This window comes from Caretta caretta, chromosome 12 (assembly GCF_965140235.1).
Source record: "Caretta caretta isolate rCarCar2 chromosome 12, rCarCar1.hap1, whole genome shotgun sequence".
In the NCBI taxonomy this organism is placed as follows: domain Eukaryota; kingdom Metazoa; phylum Chordata; order Testudines; family Cheloniidae; genus Caretta; species Caretta caretta.
In genome coordinates, this window is record NC_134217.1 from 36,728,085 (window position 1) to 36,746,876 (window position 18,792).

The following is an 18,792-nucleotide window of genomic DNA, read 5'->3' on the forward strand; positions in this document are numbered from 1 at the left end:
ATTCCTTCGAGCAATAAAGCTGCAAGTTTCCTGAGCAGTGGCTGGTTTGCTTTGCTGTTGCTGGGTTTGAGGGTAAGGTGTTTTTTTTTTTGGGGGGGGGGGGTTGATGGTGGTGGAGAGGCGCGCTGAGTATTTTGTTTTTACGGCGTTTTCTCCGCCTATTGATCGGATTTTTCTCTTTATTTTTCCACTATTTCTTTTTGCGTTTCATTCTGTTATTTCTAATGCGGGGGAAGCGACAGAAAGGGGGTTTATTTGGTTTTAACTCTGAAATAAAAGCCCCTTCAGGTCAAGTGAATGTCGCTTTATTGAATTCACCCCGAATTACCAAAAAGAGACAAGAGTCCCTGGCTTTACCAGTCGGCCTTCTCTTTAGAGACAGCAGCTTGTGCCATTAATTGCGTTTATCGATCATTTCTGTGTAACCGAGCCCCAAATAAATTACCCCCCCTCCACGTCCAAAATGTCAAGTTTGAAAAGAACCAGTTTCGGGAGATGTGGATCGCAAGAGCGAATGAAACTGCGGTGGGTCCAGAGATCAGCCCAAAGAGGAAAAGAAGTGTTCTAAAAGTAAAGCTAGTTAATTTCAAGTAATTCGTTAAGGGCTTGATCCCAAACCCCTTAAGTCAGTTGGCTGTGGAGCTGGTCCTAAGCAAGAAAAACAGAACATTTGATTTAGGACACCGCTGTCCAGGAAATATATCTGGCTATTTCGCTCCTTCATTAGCTTCAGCTAATCCCAACATATGTTTTAAAAACGCACCATTTTAGTTCCTTATAATAGGAAAAGCAGACTGCAGTGCTGGCAGATAAAAATCCCACTGTCTAATGGGGAGAAAAGAAGCCTTAAATTATATTTATATTCATCAGCACGAAATTCCTTCGACCAAAAAAACCCAAAGCCTGTCAAAAACCATATTCTCCTTGCAAAAATCGCCTCCAGGTATTTTTAAAATTATTACTATTATTATTTTAAAGATTTCTTTAAAACAAGGGGATTGAATTTAGACTGGGATAAAAGGACTTCTTGGAAGCAGAAGCCAAGAACAATAGACGCTCCTTTCAAATTTGCACTGAAATGTGAAATTGTTAAAAACAAACAAACCCCTGAAGTTATTCCAATAAATTATCCTGAACTGCAGGGATAGGAGCTATGGCCATTTGAAGAGGGGGAAGATCTCGTTGCAAATATAGGGCTCGATTAGGCCGTCTTTGCTCACCCTACCATCCCACTGGCACCGCAAAAGGAGTTGGGGAACCAAATAATGCACAGCTGGGCCCTCGATGGGCTGATCCAAAGCCTAATGCTGCCCATGGAAAGAGTCCCATCGACTTTGGATCAGGGGCCCTAGGGCCCCCACAGAAGTGTTGCAGACTCTTACCAGGTATTACACCGCATGATATTTTATTTGCTGTTCATACAATTGTGAAGACCATGTACAAATAACATACATGTTTTATTTTTGGTTCGGTTTTTTTTTTAAAGGACAAACGTACACAAAGGGGGCAACAGATCATCATTACCGTTTAATACAGTGCAGAAGAACATTAAAATAGGTGCCACCGAACTGTACAAAGGCGGGCCAAACTATAGGGGCGGGAGGAGGAAATAATCCCTCATTATATATATATTTATAGAAAACACAGGGCGGATGGTCTTTACAGGCAGATCAGACATTTTAAACAAATGTACAATGGATAGCTAAAAAAAAATCTATATGGCAAATATTGCCAACAAAGTTACACCACTTTAATACTGATCAACTGAGGCTACTGGTGTCTCGATTATTAGCAAAAAACAAATGTAGAATAAATAACAGGATGAGCCTGGCTAATTGTTTTTTTTTTTTCAAAGTGCCTTATTCTCTCTGCATAGGGTCTGGTCCTGCAGTTTTAGACAGGCAAATAACTAACTCCCTTTGGGAGAGTTTACCTAATGCGGGGTTGCAGGCAAAAAAAAAAAAATACTTCTCTAAAGCAGGGGATAGACTGGAGACTAGGATAAAGCCAATGGGAGGGTTTTGGTCTTGTCTTGTTGCCCTCATTGAGACTCCTACCCCCCCCCCCGCCCCACTTCCTCGGGAGCCAGTGTTTAGTCTTCAGTGTATCGCGCTGATTCGCACATCCCTAACACAAGTGGAGGGAGAGGGGGTGGAGGGCACAAAATATCCTGCAGAATTTGGAGAATAGGCTACAAATGCACAATCACGTGAAAAGAGGGCATGTGGAGTTGGATTCTGCTCTCAGGGAAGTCAATAACCACACACCCATTGACTTGGATGGTGCAGGAAAGCCTCCCCCCCCCCAGCGCCCAGTAAAGAGCTGATAGGAAATAACAAGGCACATAGAGGAGTTATTTTCCCTTTTCTTTTCTTTTTTTTCTTTTTTTAAGGCAGTGAGGGGTTGGAAGAGCCCATGGCCAGAAATCCCATCTGTGTTCTGAAGAAGATTCCAAGCAATTCCTTAACCCTTCAGTTACACATCTCAACCAGACCGTCATTTCCAAAAGATTTCCATTCTCCTTTTAAAGCTCATTGTGGCTAGAGTTCTGGTCCAAGCAAACCCTTCCCGATCGCTTTCATGTCATTGTTTCCGGGTGGTTGTTTTTTTGGTTTGTTTTTTTAACACTCATGTTTTAAAAAAAAAATTACAATTTTGGATTTTTTCCCCACCCCATCCATAAAAAATAAGAGCTCGTTTTAGTAATGAAACAGACACGTGATTCTTGGAAACTTAGTCAGATCACAGCCCCCGAGCGATGCTACAAACGAAGGTAAGAGACAGCACCCCGTGTTCACTTTACCCTTTCCAAAAAGGCACCGTGCATCCCTGCTTCTTTAGCTTAGTGTTAATTCGTTTCAAAATGTTCCCAAACGCCAGGCTTCTGCGGATGGCTTATATACCTCCAGAGTAAAATCAGTCTAGTTATTTGGATGTCCCTTTAGCACAGAGGGTCTTTTGGGAGGTCCCTTCCACATAGAAAGTTTTCTTTGTGTCATGATTGGGGGGTGTCCCCCAAAGTTGGCTTCTTTGCCTGGTATCACATAACACAGGGCTTGATGTCTTGGTATGTCACTTGCTGATGATAGTAAGATCCACTCCCTGCTGAATGCATCGAGGAAGAGGCCATTGCGTTGAAAGAGAAGACGAATTCTTTCCTGTCACACATGCTCGGAGACTGGGAATGATACCGCGGGATTCCTGGAAGAAATCGGGGATCAGAATTAAAATGAAGCTTTAGCAAGTGGCTAGAGCAGTAATGCTATAGAGGGGCTTGGGGGGTCTCTACCCTCGCCCCTTGCTGGGGGGTATTTGGGAGGAGGGTTTTCACTGCACCGAAGGGAACACGCCAGTGCGGCTTTATCATCCCGGGGGGGGGGGAAGAGGGGGGGTTGTTGCGCCCAAACAGGTGCTGTCATGGCTTCAATGTCTGCAGCCCTTACTCAGAGGAAATTCCCATTGACTTTAATGGGAGTTTTGCCCGAATGCGAATTGCAGGATGGGGCGGTATATTTCCTGGCTGGCTAAGGAAGCAGAAGCATTTCTAAGATGTGTGTTTACATTCTGCGTCCTTGATGTACAGATTGCGGGCCTGATGCTCCTTCCGTGGGAGTCAACGGGGGAGGGAAAGGCCCCTCGATTTCCAGTGGGACCTACCGGGCTTTGACTTCTTACCCCTCCCTGCTCCCACTACTCCTGAGCGCTGACAACGAAAAGAACGAGAGTCAGCGAACGCGGGGGTCAAATGTAAGGAAGCCCAGAGAGCCTGGGGTTTTTAAGCGGAACTCCCATCGAAATCAAAGCGAAACCTCCAAGAGATTTCCCCCAGTGACCCCAAAAGCAAAGCAATGTTATATTAAAGCAAACCACGGCAATGTAAACAAGGATAATAATACTAGTAAGCGCAAGGGTGCCGACAGCCTTCCGAATTATTCATTTTTTCCAGCACAAAATCAATCAACTCTGGCACCAACATGGGAGGACTTGGGTTTGGTTAACAAAGATCTGTTAGACGGAAACGTTTCATTGTTACACGCTTGGTATTTAAAATATTGCATTTAAAACCCCGTAGTGTGTCTCTCCGATTAGGAATAAATTAAAATTGGCAGTTAATTTCGAATGATCAATCCGGACTAGTCCAATGGAATTTTGCAGCGAATCTGAAATGATTCACCCGGTCTATTCCAATTATATTTCGCAGTTGATCTGAAATTATTAATATGGATTAATTCAGACGCTGCAGTTTAGTTCCTTTAACAGTATGTTTACATGAGGGGCTGAGCGGTCCACCTGCCATGGACGGATAGGTGGGAAAGGAGATTTGCCAAGGGGTGGCAAACGCAGAGGGACATTGCAGTGTTTCATGGCCGCTATTCCTGTTCACCCTTATTTTATGGGACTCCGTTTACACGCCGGACTGTACGTTTCTCCAGCAGGCCCGCATTTCAAAGCCCAGATGGGCCCCCAACCGTCCCCCAGGAGATGTGTTAAAAATTCAGTTCTCCCAAATAGCACTCGATTAAAATGGCGAGAGGAAGAGGAAGGAAAGAGGTAGCCAATTTTTAAAAAGCTGCTGAAGTAAATTGTCAGGTTTCAACACAGAAGTCAGGCCACGGAGAAACCCCGGCTTCAGCCCTATTGAAAAACAGCAGCTCTGTGTTGCAGTTTTAAAACTTCCTTGCTTTGCGATCGCTTCGTTTCTATTCTAACTGCGAGCCCTGATACTCCAGCAGAAAAGATGATCGAGCGAGCCACTGGCCAAAATCCAGTTCGTCGTCTGTCTACAGCGTATAGATACAAGGACCCGATCGAACCAAATTGCCACTGTGGTCAGAGTCGATCCAGAGAGCTGGATTCATTTTTGGTTCGACGCTATTAGTGCCCGATCTAATCGATTAATTCAGACCCGGTTAAAATATATCAGAACATTTCCTCCCTCTCCGGGTCCCACAGTCACCTTCTCACTAGAGCCGGGCCTAGCACGACATTGCCCACGGGACACGAAAGCACCAACCTCCGCGCAGAAAAACATGCCTGGAAAAACAGAGCCCGGCGGAATTGGTTTCAACGCCAGGCATGCCAGGAGTGAATTCCTGGCCTCTGGACAACCCCCCACGGCCTGCAATGGAGCCAGGATTTCACCCTCGGTCCCCTGGGATGGGACGGTGCAAACACAGCGCACCGTGGGGCTGTCCCCACCGCAAGCAAAGGGAATCCCCCAGCAGAGCCGCAGGCTGCTGGGCCCGAGATAACCTCTTCCCGCAGCTTGCTGCTCCTGCCGACCGCTGCCCTAAACCCTCGCCACTGGCGTGTTTCCTTGAAGCAGGCCCGCTCCGGGAATGGCTCTGCCCCTGCCACAACATCTCCTGGCTCCTAGAAACCGCATCCCCCTCCCCAGGTGAAACCCACCGAACGCACCTCGCGGGATATAGCACAAGGGGAGTAGGTGCGTTGATTTAATTCACCCTCGCAAGGGAATTCCCTGGCTGGGAAGAGTCTAATCTAAGGCGGGATACAGAACTCTAGATTACTTTCCTTCGGGGCCATCTATCGGGACACCCTGTCCCTTGCCAAATTCTCCCCTAAGCTACTGCAGAGTTCGCTCTGTTCCCAAAATCGACGGCATTTCACGGCTCTAATGGGACAGCTTATGTGTGGATATAGCTAGTCAGCTCTACCGATCTGCTTTGCAGAGGTAGGAAGGGATCGTTCATGTACCAGGCCAGCAATTATTTACTGTTATTTGTTATACAGGCTGCGAAGAGACTACAGAGAAATATCCCCAAATGGGAGGAATCCAATGCAAACCAGAGTGCACCGAAAAAGGTGGAAGGAGTGATATCAGATTTGGGGCCTGAATTCCTAAATGGCATTTGAAATCAGAAAGATGGATAATTAAAATATCACACACACACACACAAACACACTCCCACACCCTTTGTATTTATCTGCCTGATTTCACACTGAGACATGACAGATTTAGAATCTTTTCCTAAAGGCCGCGAAAATGGGGTCACGACATTTACACAACAGCCGTGGGAGAAAAGAGGGATAGACAGGGCCCCCACGCCTCTCCATGCCTGGGTATATGTTTAAGTGGGCGGGCGTGCATGCCCGTGCGTGTGTGTGGGTCTGAACACGCAAGCCCTTGCAGGAAGTGTTCCTAAGGGTCACTTGCATGGGTGCGAACAGGATCTATTGCAAGGCCCGCGTGAGATCACTTGCATGGATGTCACACCTACGTTGCACGCGTGCTCTATGACCCGCTCCTCAGCAGTGCACACCTGGGAAGCCCCCCCCCCGCTCTCCCCAGGCCACCGGGCGCCGGCCCCCCACCTCCCCGCTTACCTTGCAGCTCTGCGGCGTTGTGGCTGTTCTGGTGAAGGTAGGACTGGTCCAGCGAGTGCGTGGAGAGGCCGGAGGAGAGCGGGTTGGCCGCGGGATTGCAGGGGGACAAGGACTGCTGCTTGATGTAGGGCGCCCCGCTGTTGAGGGCGGCCGAGGCCGAAGGGGCCCACGGCGAGGCCGAGCTGGAGTAGACCGAGTGGGGCTCCATCACCCCGCCGCTGGCCAGCAGCGGGGAGGCCGGCACGGAGCTCTCGTGGTGCGGGTAGTCGCCCCCGGAGGAGCCGGTGCAGCTGCCCATGTAGGAGTGCCCGCCGTTGGCGGGCAGGTGGGGCACGGAGTGTCCCGCCAGGCCCATGCTGTCCACGTTGCTGGGCAAGTGCCCGTTCATCATGCCCAGGCCCCCGTCCAGGGCCAGGCTGCTGGGGCCGCAGGAGAGGCCCCCGGCCGAGCCCTGGAAGCCGTAGCTCTCCGGGGAGAGGTGGTTGAAGCCCAGGCTGTTCATCATGCTGTACATGGGCTTGAGGGCTTGGCATTTCCTCCTGAAGCCGCGGGGTCTCCTGCGGAAGGAGCCTTCCTCGAACATGAACTCGCTGGCCGGGTCGATGGTCCAGTAGTGGCCCTTGCCCGGGCGGCCCAGCCCCTTGGGCAGCTTGATGAAGCACTCGTTGAGCGAGAGGTTGTGGCGCACCGAGTTCTTCCAGCCCTGGTAGGAGCCGCGGAAGAAGGGGAAGCGGCTCTGCAGGAACTGGTAGATCTCGCTCAGCGTCAGGCGCTTGGACGGCGAGCTCTGGATGGCCATGACGATCAGGGCGATGTAGGAGTAGGGGGGCTTCTCCGGCCGCCGGATCCCGGCGTTGCTCTTCTTGGCTTTGCCGCCGCCCGCCGGGGTGCTGCCGGCGGCGGAGGAGGCGGACTCCATGGCCGAGCCCGGCTGCTGCTGCGGCTTCTCCAGCGCCGAGGACATGAGGCTGCAGCCGCCGAGCGCCGCGGGAGGAGGGGGCTGAGAGGAAGGAGCCTGCGGCACCTCTGCAGTCATCGACAGCGGCGTCCCCAAACCAGCTCGGGCCCCCGCTGCTCAGCCCTCCTCCCCCCCCCCCGGACCCAGGCCGCGCGGCTGGGGGTTGTTACTTGCCCCCCCCCTCTGTCTAGCTGCAGGGGGTCTCTCCACCAGGGGCCTGTACCCCCTTCGGATAAACAAACGCAAGTGACCCCTCCACCCTGGCCCTAAATCCGAGCCCCGCGGCAAGGCTGAGCCAGAGGCGGCCGCTGTCCGGGCTCGGGCGCCGAGCAGAGAAGCCCCCTGGAATTGGTGGGGGTTTTTTTCCCCCTTTTCCCTACGTTGTTTTGGAAGAGGCTGGTCTCCCCCAACGCCGCCTCCTGGCTCTCAGCTCGGCTGCTGCTGGGAGCTGCTTTTCATCTCCGTCGGGCTGGATTCTGCCCCCAGCCGCGCCGATCGCCTTTAACTTTATCTCGTGTCAGCGGCGTCTGTCGGGTCTTGACAGTCAGACGTAAGAAGCAAGAGGAATTCCCCGCCCCGACCAACTCCCCCACCTCCCCCTTCCCCCCCCCCCCCCGCCCGCCCGCCCGCCCCTTCGCTCAAGCTCAGCTCTGGTGGGCACTTAAAGGGACCTTTACACTCCGGCCAACTACTCTCAGGCTGCTCCTTCTCGTCCTGGGCGTCAATCCCGTCTCAATACGGCCCCCACCCCCCGGCCCAGGTGGCCTGTGCGGGGGCGATTGGGGGGAGGGGGGCCGGGAGAGAGGGCGTTTTATTGTCTTTATTTTGCCCCGCAGGTAACCACGTTTTTAAGTCACTAACATTTTCATCCGGACGTCTCTGATTTTCAGCCCCCAAAGCCCAGTTGAGGACAGTGAAGACAAATTTGCAATGTACGAGGGAGTTTTCTAAGATCTTTGCTCTTACCGTCTCTATTCCTAAATCATGATAGAGATCAAAACGGGGCTGGGGGGGCCGGGGGGGGAAGGATTAGACAAAGCGCCTGCAGGATTTAAAAGAGACAAAAATCCAAGCCGCAGAAGCTAAGTTCCCGGGCTATGGCCCGATGCAGACAGCTGTTTGCTGGCTCTGAAAGCCACGAGGGCTGTTTGTACACAACTCGATGAAAAAGGGGAAATGCGGCTCGCCCTGGAGTGCGACTCTCATTTGAAATGTAGCCGGAGTGAAGCTCTCCCACTTAAAAACCAAGTTTCTTATTTCTTTTGAAGATAGACAGGAACATGGGCAGGATGTTTATACAGCGAAATGTAAACATCTTCTCAGGGGTTCTTTAATAAAAAGAAATCAGAAAGAAAAGTCCCTGGTAGTTCGCATAGGGCCCCTTGCTAAGCCATATAAAATAGCGCCCGTGGCCTGTTTTGCTGCCGGGTTAGATTTTTGTTGTTGTTTGTTGTTGTTGTGATATAAACATGTGTTGATTTTTTCAGCTATGGCCAGACTTTGATCCTCAGAAGTAATGGATCATACACACACACCCACACCCCACATGGAGGGGGGGAGGAAAAGGAGGGCAAGGCCTTCATCAGACCCCCACCCACAAAAAAGTCTGACCATCTTTTCATCAGTAAAGCTGTCACTCACTAATCAAGGTAAGTCACTTTAAACTTTTGTCACCTTCTTACCAGGCGCGCGTGGTAACTTTTGCACAATTAAGCTATAAGAGGGGGGCTTGTGCGGGGGTGTGTGTGGGGGGGAGTTTGGCTTTCACAGTTCATCGCTAGAAACTGAGCAGATGTGCTGGCTGTTGCCGTTTTCTTTCTTGTCAAGATGGGGGGGGGGGGGGGAGAGCAAAGGCCAGATAGTACGAAAAAAAATCCACCAGAGTTTGCTCTGCTCCTGCCTGTTCTCAGCTCTGCAAAGTATCTTAGCCGAGTGAAAGGCTGAAAACCCCTCCGCCTTCTCTCCTTCCTCCTTTAATTTCCCCTTCTGCCCAGATTCGCTTTTAAGGGTTTTATGATAATTTAATACCTTTTAAAAGAAAGATAGATACTGATCGGGTTTCCAAAATCCCTGTTAACGTTATTTGCAGCCAGTCGTTACTAGCCTCTAGGGCGCCTGACACATCTGTGATACCACCAACAGGGATTTCACATCAGGGGTTTGTTTTTTGTGTTTTGTGTTTTTTTTTTTTCCTCTTGCAAAACTCAGACGCAATCTCCAGCGTTTGCAAGGGGTAGCAGAACGCATGTTTCCACGGGAAACGAGCGCATTTCGGGACTTCTGCTGCTCGGTTCAGATCTGTCAGTGTGCCTCGGTATATAGTTGGGTGTCACTGGCCCTTACAACATGCTAACAGGACAAAAAATGAAGCATCGATGAAACGTATGCACCGCAGACAATGTTTTTTTGATTGGTATTTCACAGCCGGTAAAATGACCTGAGCTGCGAGCCAGAAAGAAAGCTCTCTAGTAAATAGCCTTGATTCAGGGCCTGGGTTGCAGGATAATCCACATACAACTGCAATGTGACAGGGGGCTCTCTGTTTCTATATGGCCTTCTCCCCACGCCCCCGGCTACAGAAATGCGGTGAAATGGTCCCATAAACTGATATTATACAGAGGAGGGACCATCCCCCAGTGCAGAAAATTCCGTTCCACATCTCCATCTCAGAGCAGGAAGACACACGGGTTAAAATACCATTCTATGCCAGAAAAAGCATAGAGCAAACGGGGATAACCAATCCTGAGTGTATCATGTGTTGTTGCTCAGTTTAAAAAAAAACATCAGACATTTCCCCATCTCTTCTTCAGTAAGTGAGCATATGTTTTCTCTGTTTACAGATACCAGATTTATAATGCAGAATACCCTTCTTAAATCAGCGTTTAATTTTCTTGTGAGCATGTCTAACCTATTCTTCTCCATTGCAGCTGTTGTGTTATAGCTCAAATTATTATTTTTCTTGATTTCTTTAAAATATGAAATCGCATTGTAGGTGCCTTCATCCCTCTTCCTCCCTCCCCCCACTTTGCTTGAAAGAAATATAGGAATGAACTCGGAAATTAAACAATTCAGAACGCAGATTATATATGTCAATTCCAGAATTGTAAACAAGGGATGCAACGTATTAAGATCTTTTGCAATTGTTTCTGGGGTGCTGATAAGGACACATGAAAAATAAAAGTCCGGCTTTACTGCTTGTCTTGCAGTTCAAGTTAAAATGGTGGTAATTTACATGAGGAAGTATCTCGACTATTGTATCAGAAAAAACAATCAGCTGGAGCAAAGATGAGGCTTGTTTCAGTGGTTTTAACGAAACAATTTTCTTTAAAATAAAACAGTCTTTTGCTTCATTGTTTTCTTTGTTTCCCCCACTGACTTTTGGGAGTGTGAAGATTTTTTCCCGACGTCTTTATCTGGTAAACTTTAAAACAAAACAAAAAAACAAAACCCCAGTCATAATCTACTCCGTATTTCATAGGCCTAGTTGTGGGAAAGGAAGAAATGTTACATCGTTTTATGTAGTAAACTAACCTGTGTGTTTAGTAAATAACAGATTTTGGGAGTAAAGGCCAAGACATGATTTATTGTATATAGCACAAGGATTTTATTTTACAATAAATTAACCCTCGGTGTCACTATTATTATAGACTGAGAGGACCAAGTTGTTAGGTAACTTGTTAGCTTCCGTGGTTTGTTGGTTATAAAACGTCAAAATTATTCAAAATATGGTCAAGACCGGATTCTTAAAGGGCAAATAGGATATGTCTTAAATTCATTCCCTAGAAAAATGTCAGACCGGTGATTTATGTGGATAGATATTTTCCTGTATAAAACAAACCCATTACAAATATAAGATCTCCCCTCCTTATCTGTGGCCCCGTCAGCAAAATAAACTAGATGGGGAAAATATAATTTAGAGCAATTATTGTATTTTTAAAATATGTTGACACTTTGATGGAGATTTCACATCAGACGGTTGGGCTAAAAATCAGTCCTGAGGGCCTGTAACGTTTCTATTCTTTCTTTCTTTCTTTCTTTCTTTCTTTCTTTCTTTCTTTCTTTCTTTCTTTCTTTCAATAACCCTTTGTTTTAAAATTAATTTCCAAAAGACATTTTTTCTCCTCTTTTTTTTTAAATCTGCCGTGCTTTGTGTAAAAATAGACAAATCTGAGCTTTCTTCCTTTTCCTGCGCTGAAGGTATTTTTACTAGCTAATTGCTTAAGTGAACTAGACTCTGCAACAAGCCAGCCTGTAATCCGAGTATGGAAATGTATATAGGTAGTATTGTGGTAAGAAGAATGTGCAGTTGGGTGCTGCTTTGCTAAGAGGCCCATGTGTTTATCCGAGCGCAGACCACCCATGGAGAGGGCAGAGACCGGCGTGCGTCCTCCTCTCCACTGCCCCTGCTTTTCATTAACACCAGGGACTTCAGTTGGAGAAGCCCGCCCCCCTACTTCGCTTTCTGGAGGCGATCGCCCAAACTCCTCGCTTTAGCCCAGTGCAAACTGATGCCTAAACGTTTACATAAGGTAGGAGGGGAGGGAGTGACGGGGCGGATTCAGCCAGTGGGTTACAGACGGAGGGAGGAAGGAGGGGGGCATTTTGTTAACGTGTAAATATTCCAACCTAAAAGGTGTTGACAGGAGGGGGCACTGTTTGGGGGCGGGGGGCACGCTTCGGGCAGCTCATTGGCATCTCCCCTCTATAAGAACCTGTCCAGAAGAGGCTCCTCCAGGGGGAAAAGCCTGGGAGACGCTTGCTCCCCATCCCACCTTTAAGAGCCCAGCTGCACGTGTGCACGGCGGATTAACCAGTGAAGGTCTGGGCAAGGCTAGGGGGGGATGCAAAGCCCTCGGGGCAGTTCTAGCATCCGCGATCTGTTACTAAAGTTCGGACCCGGCGTAGATTTCGGTCTCACGCACCATCAGCGTTTCAGCTTCTCCGGGTAGGGAAAAAAAAAAAACAAAAAAAAAAACAACCACCATCGCTCAAAGCACCGTAAGTGAGTTCATGCAGGAAATATGTGGCGGAAAAGACAAGCTTTCCCGGAGCGCCGCTGATTTCCCTGGAGACCAGCAAGGCAAGAGAGCCAGCTTTAGCAACCCAGTCTTGGCAACAAGGGGTTAAAGGCAGAGGGTAGCAGGCTATTGGACGAAACAGGATTCAGATGCAGGTCCATGCCATGAGAGTGCTGCGAGGATATAACTAGCCCCACAATGCAGCATGCATACGCCATTCACTGGTCCACTTATGCTTGTGGAAAGTCACCCGGAAATCAGGGCCTACTTTCATCCCTCCCATAACGCTTATTGATTTCAAATCAGCCCTGATCGGAATCTGACTCCCTAGTCTCATTGATCCTTTTATTCATTTATCTAGAATGTGTGTTTCCCATCACACAACATACACCTATGTCTGTACAGGTCTACACACCCGTGTGTACACATCTGCGCCCTGACCTATGTTATGAATGTATAAATATGGTTTCCGTGAACAACATTAGACGGCCTGAATAGAATATTATCTTATAGCGGAACACACACATCAGTGGGATCTTAAAAGCGTAGGTTCCGAGTCGGGAGTGAGCGAAATCTACAGGGGTTTGCGGGGAGCGTGAAGATTGACCCCCCGAGTTTTGGGGCGGCTTTGCACAAATTACTGCTGCTCAGTTGTCGAATCCAGCCGCTGTTGGGTCTATTGGAGCATAAATGCAGCACTTAAGGCCTCCTGGCAGCTGCATGTTAGGAAGAAGTTCAAGCCTTGGTCGGAAAAAAGGATTGGACTTTTTAGCTGCACGGTCCCGAGGTTGCCCCAAAACACACAGTTTCAACGACGTTCTTCAATGAAATATTTGACAACATCACAGCGCAGAAATTTACAGCCCTCTTTAGCGCAAGATTTTTGGGGAGTTTGCTGGCAAAGGAGTAGTCCCTGAAACAGAAACTAGTTCCAGAGATATTAACCTTCGAACGTTACTATTTAGATCCAAGACACAATCGCTTCCCACAGAGGAGATCTTTAAAATATCCCCATGTATTTATATCTTCGCGTACGGGTGGGTAGCGAGAATGCTTTGCGCATTTTCCCGCTGGCTGGAACTCAGATCTGCGCAACTTAACACGGCATAAATGGGCTGGGGTGGGGGGGGAAGAGTCTGGAAGCGAGCTCCGCAGCCAGACAAGATGTTACTGAATTGCTATCGGGATCGGGCCCTGCCTTGAGGCAGAAGTTGGTGCCTTCTGATCAAAGGAATTAGTCTCCCCTAGCCTCCAGATACTGAACTTTCAGTCGATCTGGCCTAACCATCGTTAGATTCAAAAGAAGCTTTGTCCAGCACTTCCAGGCTGGGGCAGGAGCCTCTGATTCTGGAGTGAAAGGAGCTTTATCGCATCGATGCGTCTGCGGATGTATCAGGTAGTTGGATGCAAGAGAAACCAAAGAAAAGCTGTGAATATTCTTATATTGAGAAAGGGAGATTAGACTGAACCTACACGTCTGATTCCTGCTACAGGGTATTCTTGTTGTCAGCTATTTGGAGGAAAGCTGTTTTAGGTCTGATCTTGCAATCCTTTCTCAGGCAAAGTTCCCAGTGAGCCTGCAGGATCGGGTCTGTCTTGTGTGTTATCTCACCAGTCCCAAGCTTGTTTTGTTTTATAACCCTCCCCCCCCCCTCCACGGGATCATTTTCTGTTGAGGCTGGCCTTTCCTTTAGTGAAATCAGAGAGCAGGATCTGGCCTGTTTCACCTCTTGCAAGGTGACGCTCCTCCGGGCCATGTGTTGCCTTCCTCAGCAAATCCGCTATTGAGCCAAACCTAGAATCCCTTCAAGACAATCATTATCTCCCATGATTTTTGACGCTATTTTCAGAATAAGCTGCTGCATGAAAAGTGAAGTAGTATTTAAAGAGAGGGGAGTACGCTGACAAAAATAAGATTAAACTATCCTTTGGAAAAACATAAATATTGATATAAATCAACGGAGCCCACCAATAAGCTTATTTCTAAGGCAAGACGCGTTTCTAACCCCAACAAGCGTTATTAACCATACAATAATCTTGCTCTGAGTAACTTGTCCAGAAGAAATGTTTAGGTCCCACGAATGTTTCAGATAAGTCATCTCTTTTACTTTCCTATGTGCGCTGAAAGCAAATAATTCTGAAGGACCTAAATTGGTTTGCTGAATGAAGATAAAACCGCTACAGAGTCATTAGAAGGACAATTATTCTTGTAGCATGAACAACCTTAATCCTCTGAGAGCAAGGTTTTATAAACTGTATCTTTCCGCCCCCGAATTATGCTTGAATTTATTTTCGGGGTTTGCCTTTATAATCAAAATGCATTTGAAATGCCCGAATCCAAATCTTAGGTAGTTGGAGTGAGGCAAAAGTAAATGACAAAATGCGTCAAAGACAGGGGATTTTGATTTTATGTGATTTGGGAAAATAGCTGGATTTGTTGTTTGTGGACAAGGGACATAGTTGTAATTGTTGTGATGTTGCAAGAACCCCTCCCCCCTTTGCAAAGCTTACACCATTTTGTGGGTTTAAAAAAGTCCTGCTCGGTAGTGAGAGTTTGGGACCAAAAATAAAATACTGGTTTGTATTTATTCACAGTTGAGCGAAGGGAGAAAAAGCTTTTTCTAATATGCAGACTGAAGAGAATTAATACGGTATATTTCCATTCTATACAGGGGACAAGTGAGCGTATTGATTTTTCTGCTAAATAAATAGCACAATGGGATGCAAAAAAAAGAAAATAACCAAATAGGTTGCAGAAGTTCCCAGGAGTTAATTTACATGTACTCTAATTGCTCTCTTTGACAATAAAAGTCTTCCTAATTTTTAATACCTAGCTGATTAATATCCAAATTAGTTCTCAGAGGAAGATAAGGTATTGTTGTCCAGAAGCACAGTGTGTTGGTACAATCATACGGAAATATCAACATGACTTTGAAAACTTAAAGAAGATAAGGAGTTGCCGAAAAATAGATCCGAATTTCTGATAGTTGAGGCGTTGGTCCAAAGTAGAAATATAAATCACCAAATCAGCTTATGAGATCAACTGTATGCTGCCTGTCCATACCTAGGGGACATACGCTTAGAACAAGGCGGCACCATTACATGCAAGACAATAGGGACTCCATGAACTGTTTCTCCGGCAGAGGTGGGGTGCGTCTCGACTATTTGGCAGGCACGATCCGTGCATTATTGGGAAACCTTATCCCGCCTGCAATCATTTCGTTAGAGCCCTCTAACAGGCTTTGGAGCCAAGCGCCCTCCTCTTTCGCAGAGTCAGTGAGGTCAGTGGAAAGGAGTACCGGAGGCTGGGTCCAAATGTCCCATATATGTCCATGAATCATCCCCGAAGCCAGGCATCCTAGGGAAGAGATGTTCCTGGAGAACGAATTGGGGTCCCTGGGCTTTTAGAAGGAAGCTGTGGGGGCTCTTTTGGGGAATACATGACAGCAAACTGAACTCTCTCTGTGTGTCTTTCACACACACACACACACACACAAAACGCGCATTGTTTACTGACATAATTCCCTGGGCAGGTATGATAAAAAGGACGGTCAGCTGGTAACATGGATGGGGAAGTCCAGTCTGGTCCCTCCAACAACAGCCACAAAAACCCTTTCCACTCATTGTGTCCAATCAAAGCTCTCCAGTTACCTGGAGCACAGCAGAAAGCCCCTTTCACTCCAGACTCACAGGCCAGCAGAGACTATTTCTAGCCACGAGGTTTGTCAATTCCAAAGTGTCAGTTTTTAGAGTAACAGCCGTGTTAGTCTGTATCCGCAAAAAGAACAGGAGGACTTATGGCACCTTAGAGACTAACCAATTTATTTGAGCATAAGCTTTGGTGAGCTACAGCTCACTTCAAAGGATGCATACTGTTGTCAGTTGTGTCCCTTGGCTAGCTAAGGATAGCAGCGTGTATTGAACTGTAAAGCGGAAATCACGCACAAATGCCAACATTTTCAGACTAATCCCAAGAGATAACCGAAGAGTTCTGACATACTTCATCCACTACGAGACCAAATAATACCTTCAGCTCGGAAGCCTTTGTATGACCTATAGGTAGCCGTCATCACGAGCTTATTATGGCATTTAAAAAAAGCCACTCCTCAAACGCACATGTCAATCAATGCATGCTATAGATCGGCTATGTCTGGTGCGCTTTTGCGCTCACTTATCTGTGGAGTAAAAGCAGGAGGAGATTTTCGACCAAATGATCAATCAAAGTACATTTCCGTGCAAACTTTACCCTCAATGTCCCTTTCTGTAAGCCAAGCTAATGCAGATGTGCATTGTTTATAACAGCTTTAAGGAAAGATTTCCATCTGAAATTCCCACTATGTACAATTATCAGCAAGCAAGGCCTTCGCGTTAGTTAGCCACCTGCTAAGGGAAAGGCTTCTCTACATTAATCGATGATTTAGCTTCCAGAGAATGAACGGATCCCCCCCACTCCACCCTCCGCCGCCGCCCCATCCCCCTTGTAGGTGCTAAATACAGCCCCGGGCAGCTTTCTAGCAATCTGCCCCTAGTTCTCCAGCTCTCTAGACAGAATAACCGGTTAGATAGCGAGATGCGTGCATCTTTACTGTCTGGTGCCAATAAGGGAGGTTCTGCCATTCTATTCCCAGTCTGATTCGTGAAGGCTTAAGACTCAGTTTCCCAACTGATCCAGCCTTGGTAACATCACACTACATGCGGGGAAAGCGTATGTAAATATTCATCATATAAGGAACATGTATCGTGCTCAAACAATGCCTCTTCGAAGTGGTGTCGTTGCCAGTGATGAGACTGTGAAGAAAGAAATAGAAGAATAGAAAATGAAGATTGCAGACAAGGATGGCAGGGTCCTTTCTTGCAAATCCCCACGCAGGGGGAATAGCCTGTCCTCACTCTGCTATTGCTGCCAGTGAGGAGTGGCAGGGCTGGGTTCGGAGACCGTGTATCGACATACATTCCAGTGGCAATCCAAAGGCCACATTCTGCTCCCTTTGGTGCCAACCGGATGATGAGGCGGAGTAAAGATTAGCCCCCTAAATCAGAGAGTCATTAACGTTAGTGGAGTGGGCTTGATCCCCTCGCGCTTCGTTTCTTCTTCGAATCATTCCCCCCTCCCCCCGTGTCCATTGGCGAAAGGACACCAGAATAACACCTTGTTTTTCAAGAGTCCTTTAAATAGACCAGAGGGCTAGGGGCAAAGCACACAATAAACCGCTCCCTGGACCGCACCCTGAACGCCACTACAATGCCCACACTTTCTCCGTCTGCAAAATGGGAATAGCAAACCCTCCCCCTAGGATAAAATAGTTAGTTATCTGTGCAGAGCTGGGATAATTTAAAGCACTAGAGATTATTCACTTTTCTTTTGCTTCAGTAAAGTTGGATATGTTTGGAAAGATCATTAAATGGTCATTTTGGCAAGACTCCATTTAACCCCTCCCTTTGTAAACAGAAATGCAGGTAGAAATACTTTTCACAATTCGAATTAGCTTCCACCTGATGCTGCTCCTGCAACGCTCAGCTAAGCAGAATTTCTGTTGAGTTTAGCAAGAGGTCTGCTTCCTCCTGGGCTACAGGATTGGGCCCCCTGCCTCAACCTAGTCTCTCTCTGACAGTGAGTGAAACCAGGGCCCCATTCAAATCTCTGGCAAAACTCCCATTGATTTCAGATGAGCCAGGATGTCATCCAATGTATGTAGATTGGGCGAATGTCCACACACAGAGTTGGATAATATTACTCCGCACCCACCGATGGTTAGTTTCACCGATTATAGATTATGCCGCCAATTAACATTTGAGGAGAGGTGATTTTTACCTTCTTGTGTCCATCATAAATCTCAAATGTAAACTATACACGAAAATTAAGGCAAAGGGGGAAAGCTCTGGACGCCTTTCTGCTGTGTAAACAATGCAAAACGACTTTTGACATATCCTCCCTACGCAGGAAAATACAATTTTCTCTTCTCACCCTCCTTTAAGGCTAAGCAATTGTTTTTGTTGGAATCTATCCCAGCGCCTTAACGCAGAAATTATCTTCAAACTGGCTCTTTCTTTTTTTTACCTTTAACTTTTTCTTATAGGTCAAGAATTGATTTCCATTTGTCGGTCATCTGCATAGGCGAAAGCCTGATGCTTTACACGATTCGTCTGGTGGCGTTTTCCATCACAGTTTTAGCGTTTAATTATAATTATAATTAATCTTATGGAGTCCTCACTAGTATGTTCTTAGAATATACTGCGTCTGTTAACATAGTGCGGACTCCATAGCGTTAATTATAATTATAACTAAACGCTAAAACTGGGGTGAAACAGACACAGTGTGGTATAAGCACATACCCCCCAGTCTGTACCTAACTAGAGATGCTGTGCTATGAGAAATAGAACAATGTGGACAATCATATCGTTCATTTCCTATAAAAATAATCATTGAAGCGGTTAATCTCCTTTTAGGAATCTGTTTCAGGCTAAGTA

At 47.1% G+C, this 18,792-nt stretch overlaps 1 protein-coding gene across 1 annotated transcript; it reads right to left on the reverse strand.

Annotated features, from left to right (window-relative positions):
- Window positions 1-1,438: 1,438 nt before the first annotated feature.
- On the reverse strand, window positions 1,439-7,386 carry FOXF1 (forkhead box F1). The gene is made up of 2 exons (XM_048816548.2): window positions 6,349-7,386; window positions 1,439-3,201 (listed from the first exon to the last, which is right to left on the reverse strand). The coding sequence occupies exons 1-2, from the start codon at window positions 7,382-7,384 to the stop codon at window positions 3,041-3,043; spliced, it is 1,197 nt and encodes a 398-aa protein (XP_048672505.1). The 5' UTR covers window positions 7,385-7,386; the 3' UTR covers window positions 1,439-3,040.
- Window positions 7,387-18,792: the final 11,406 nt, after the last annotated feature.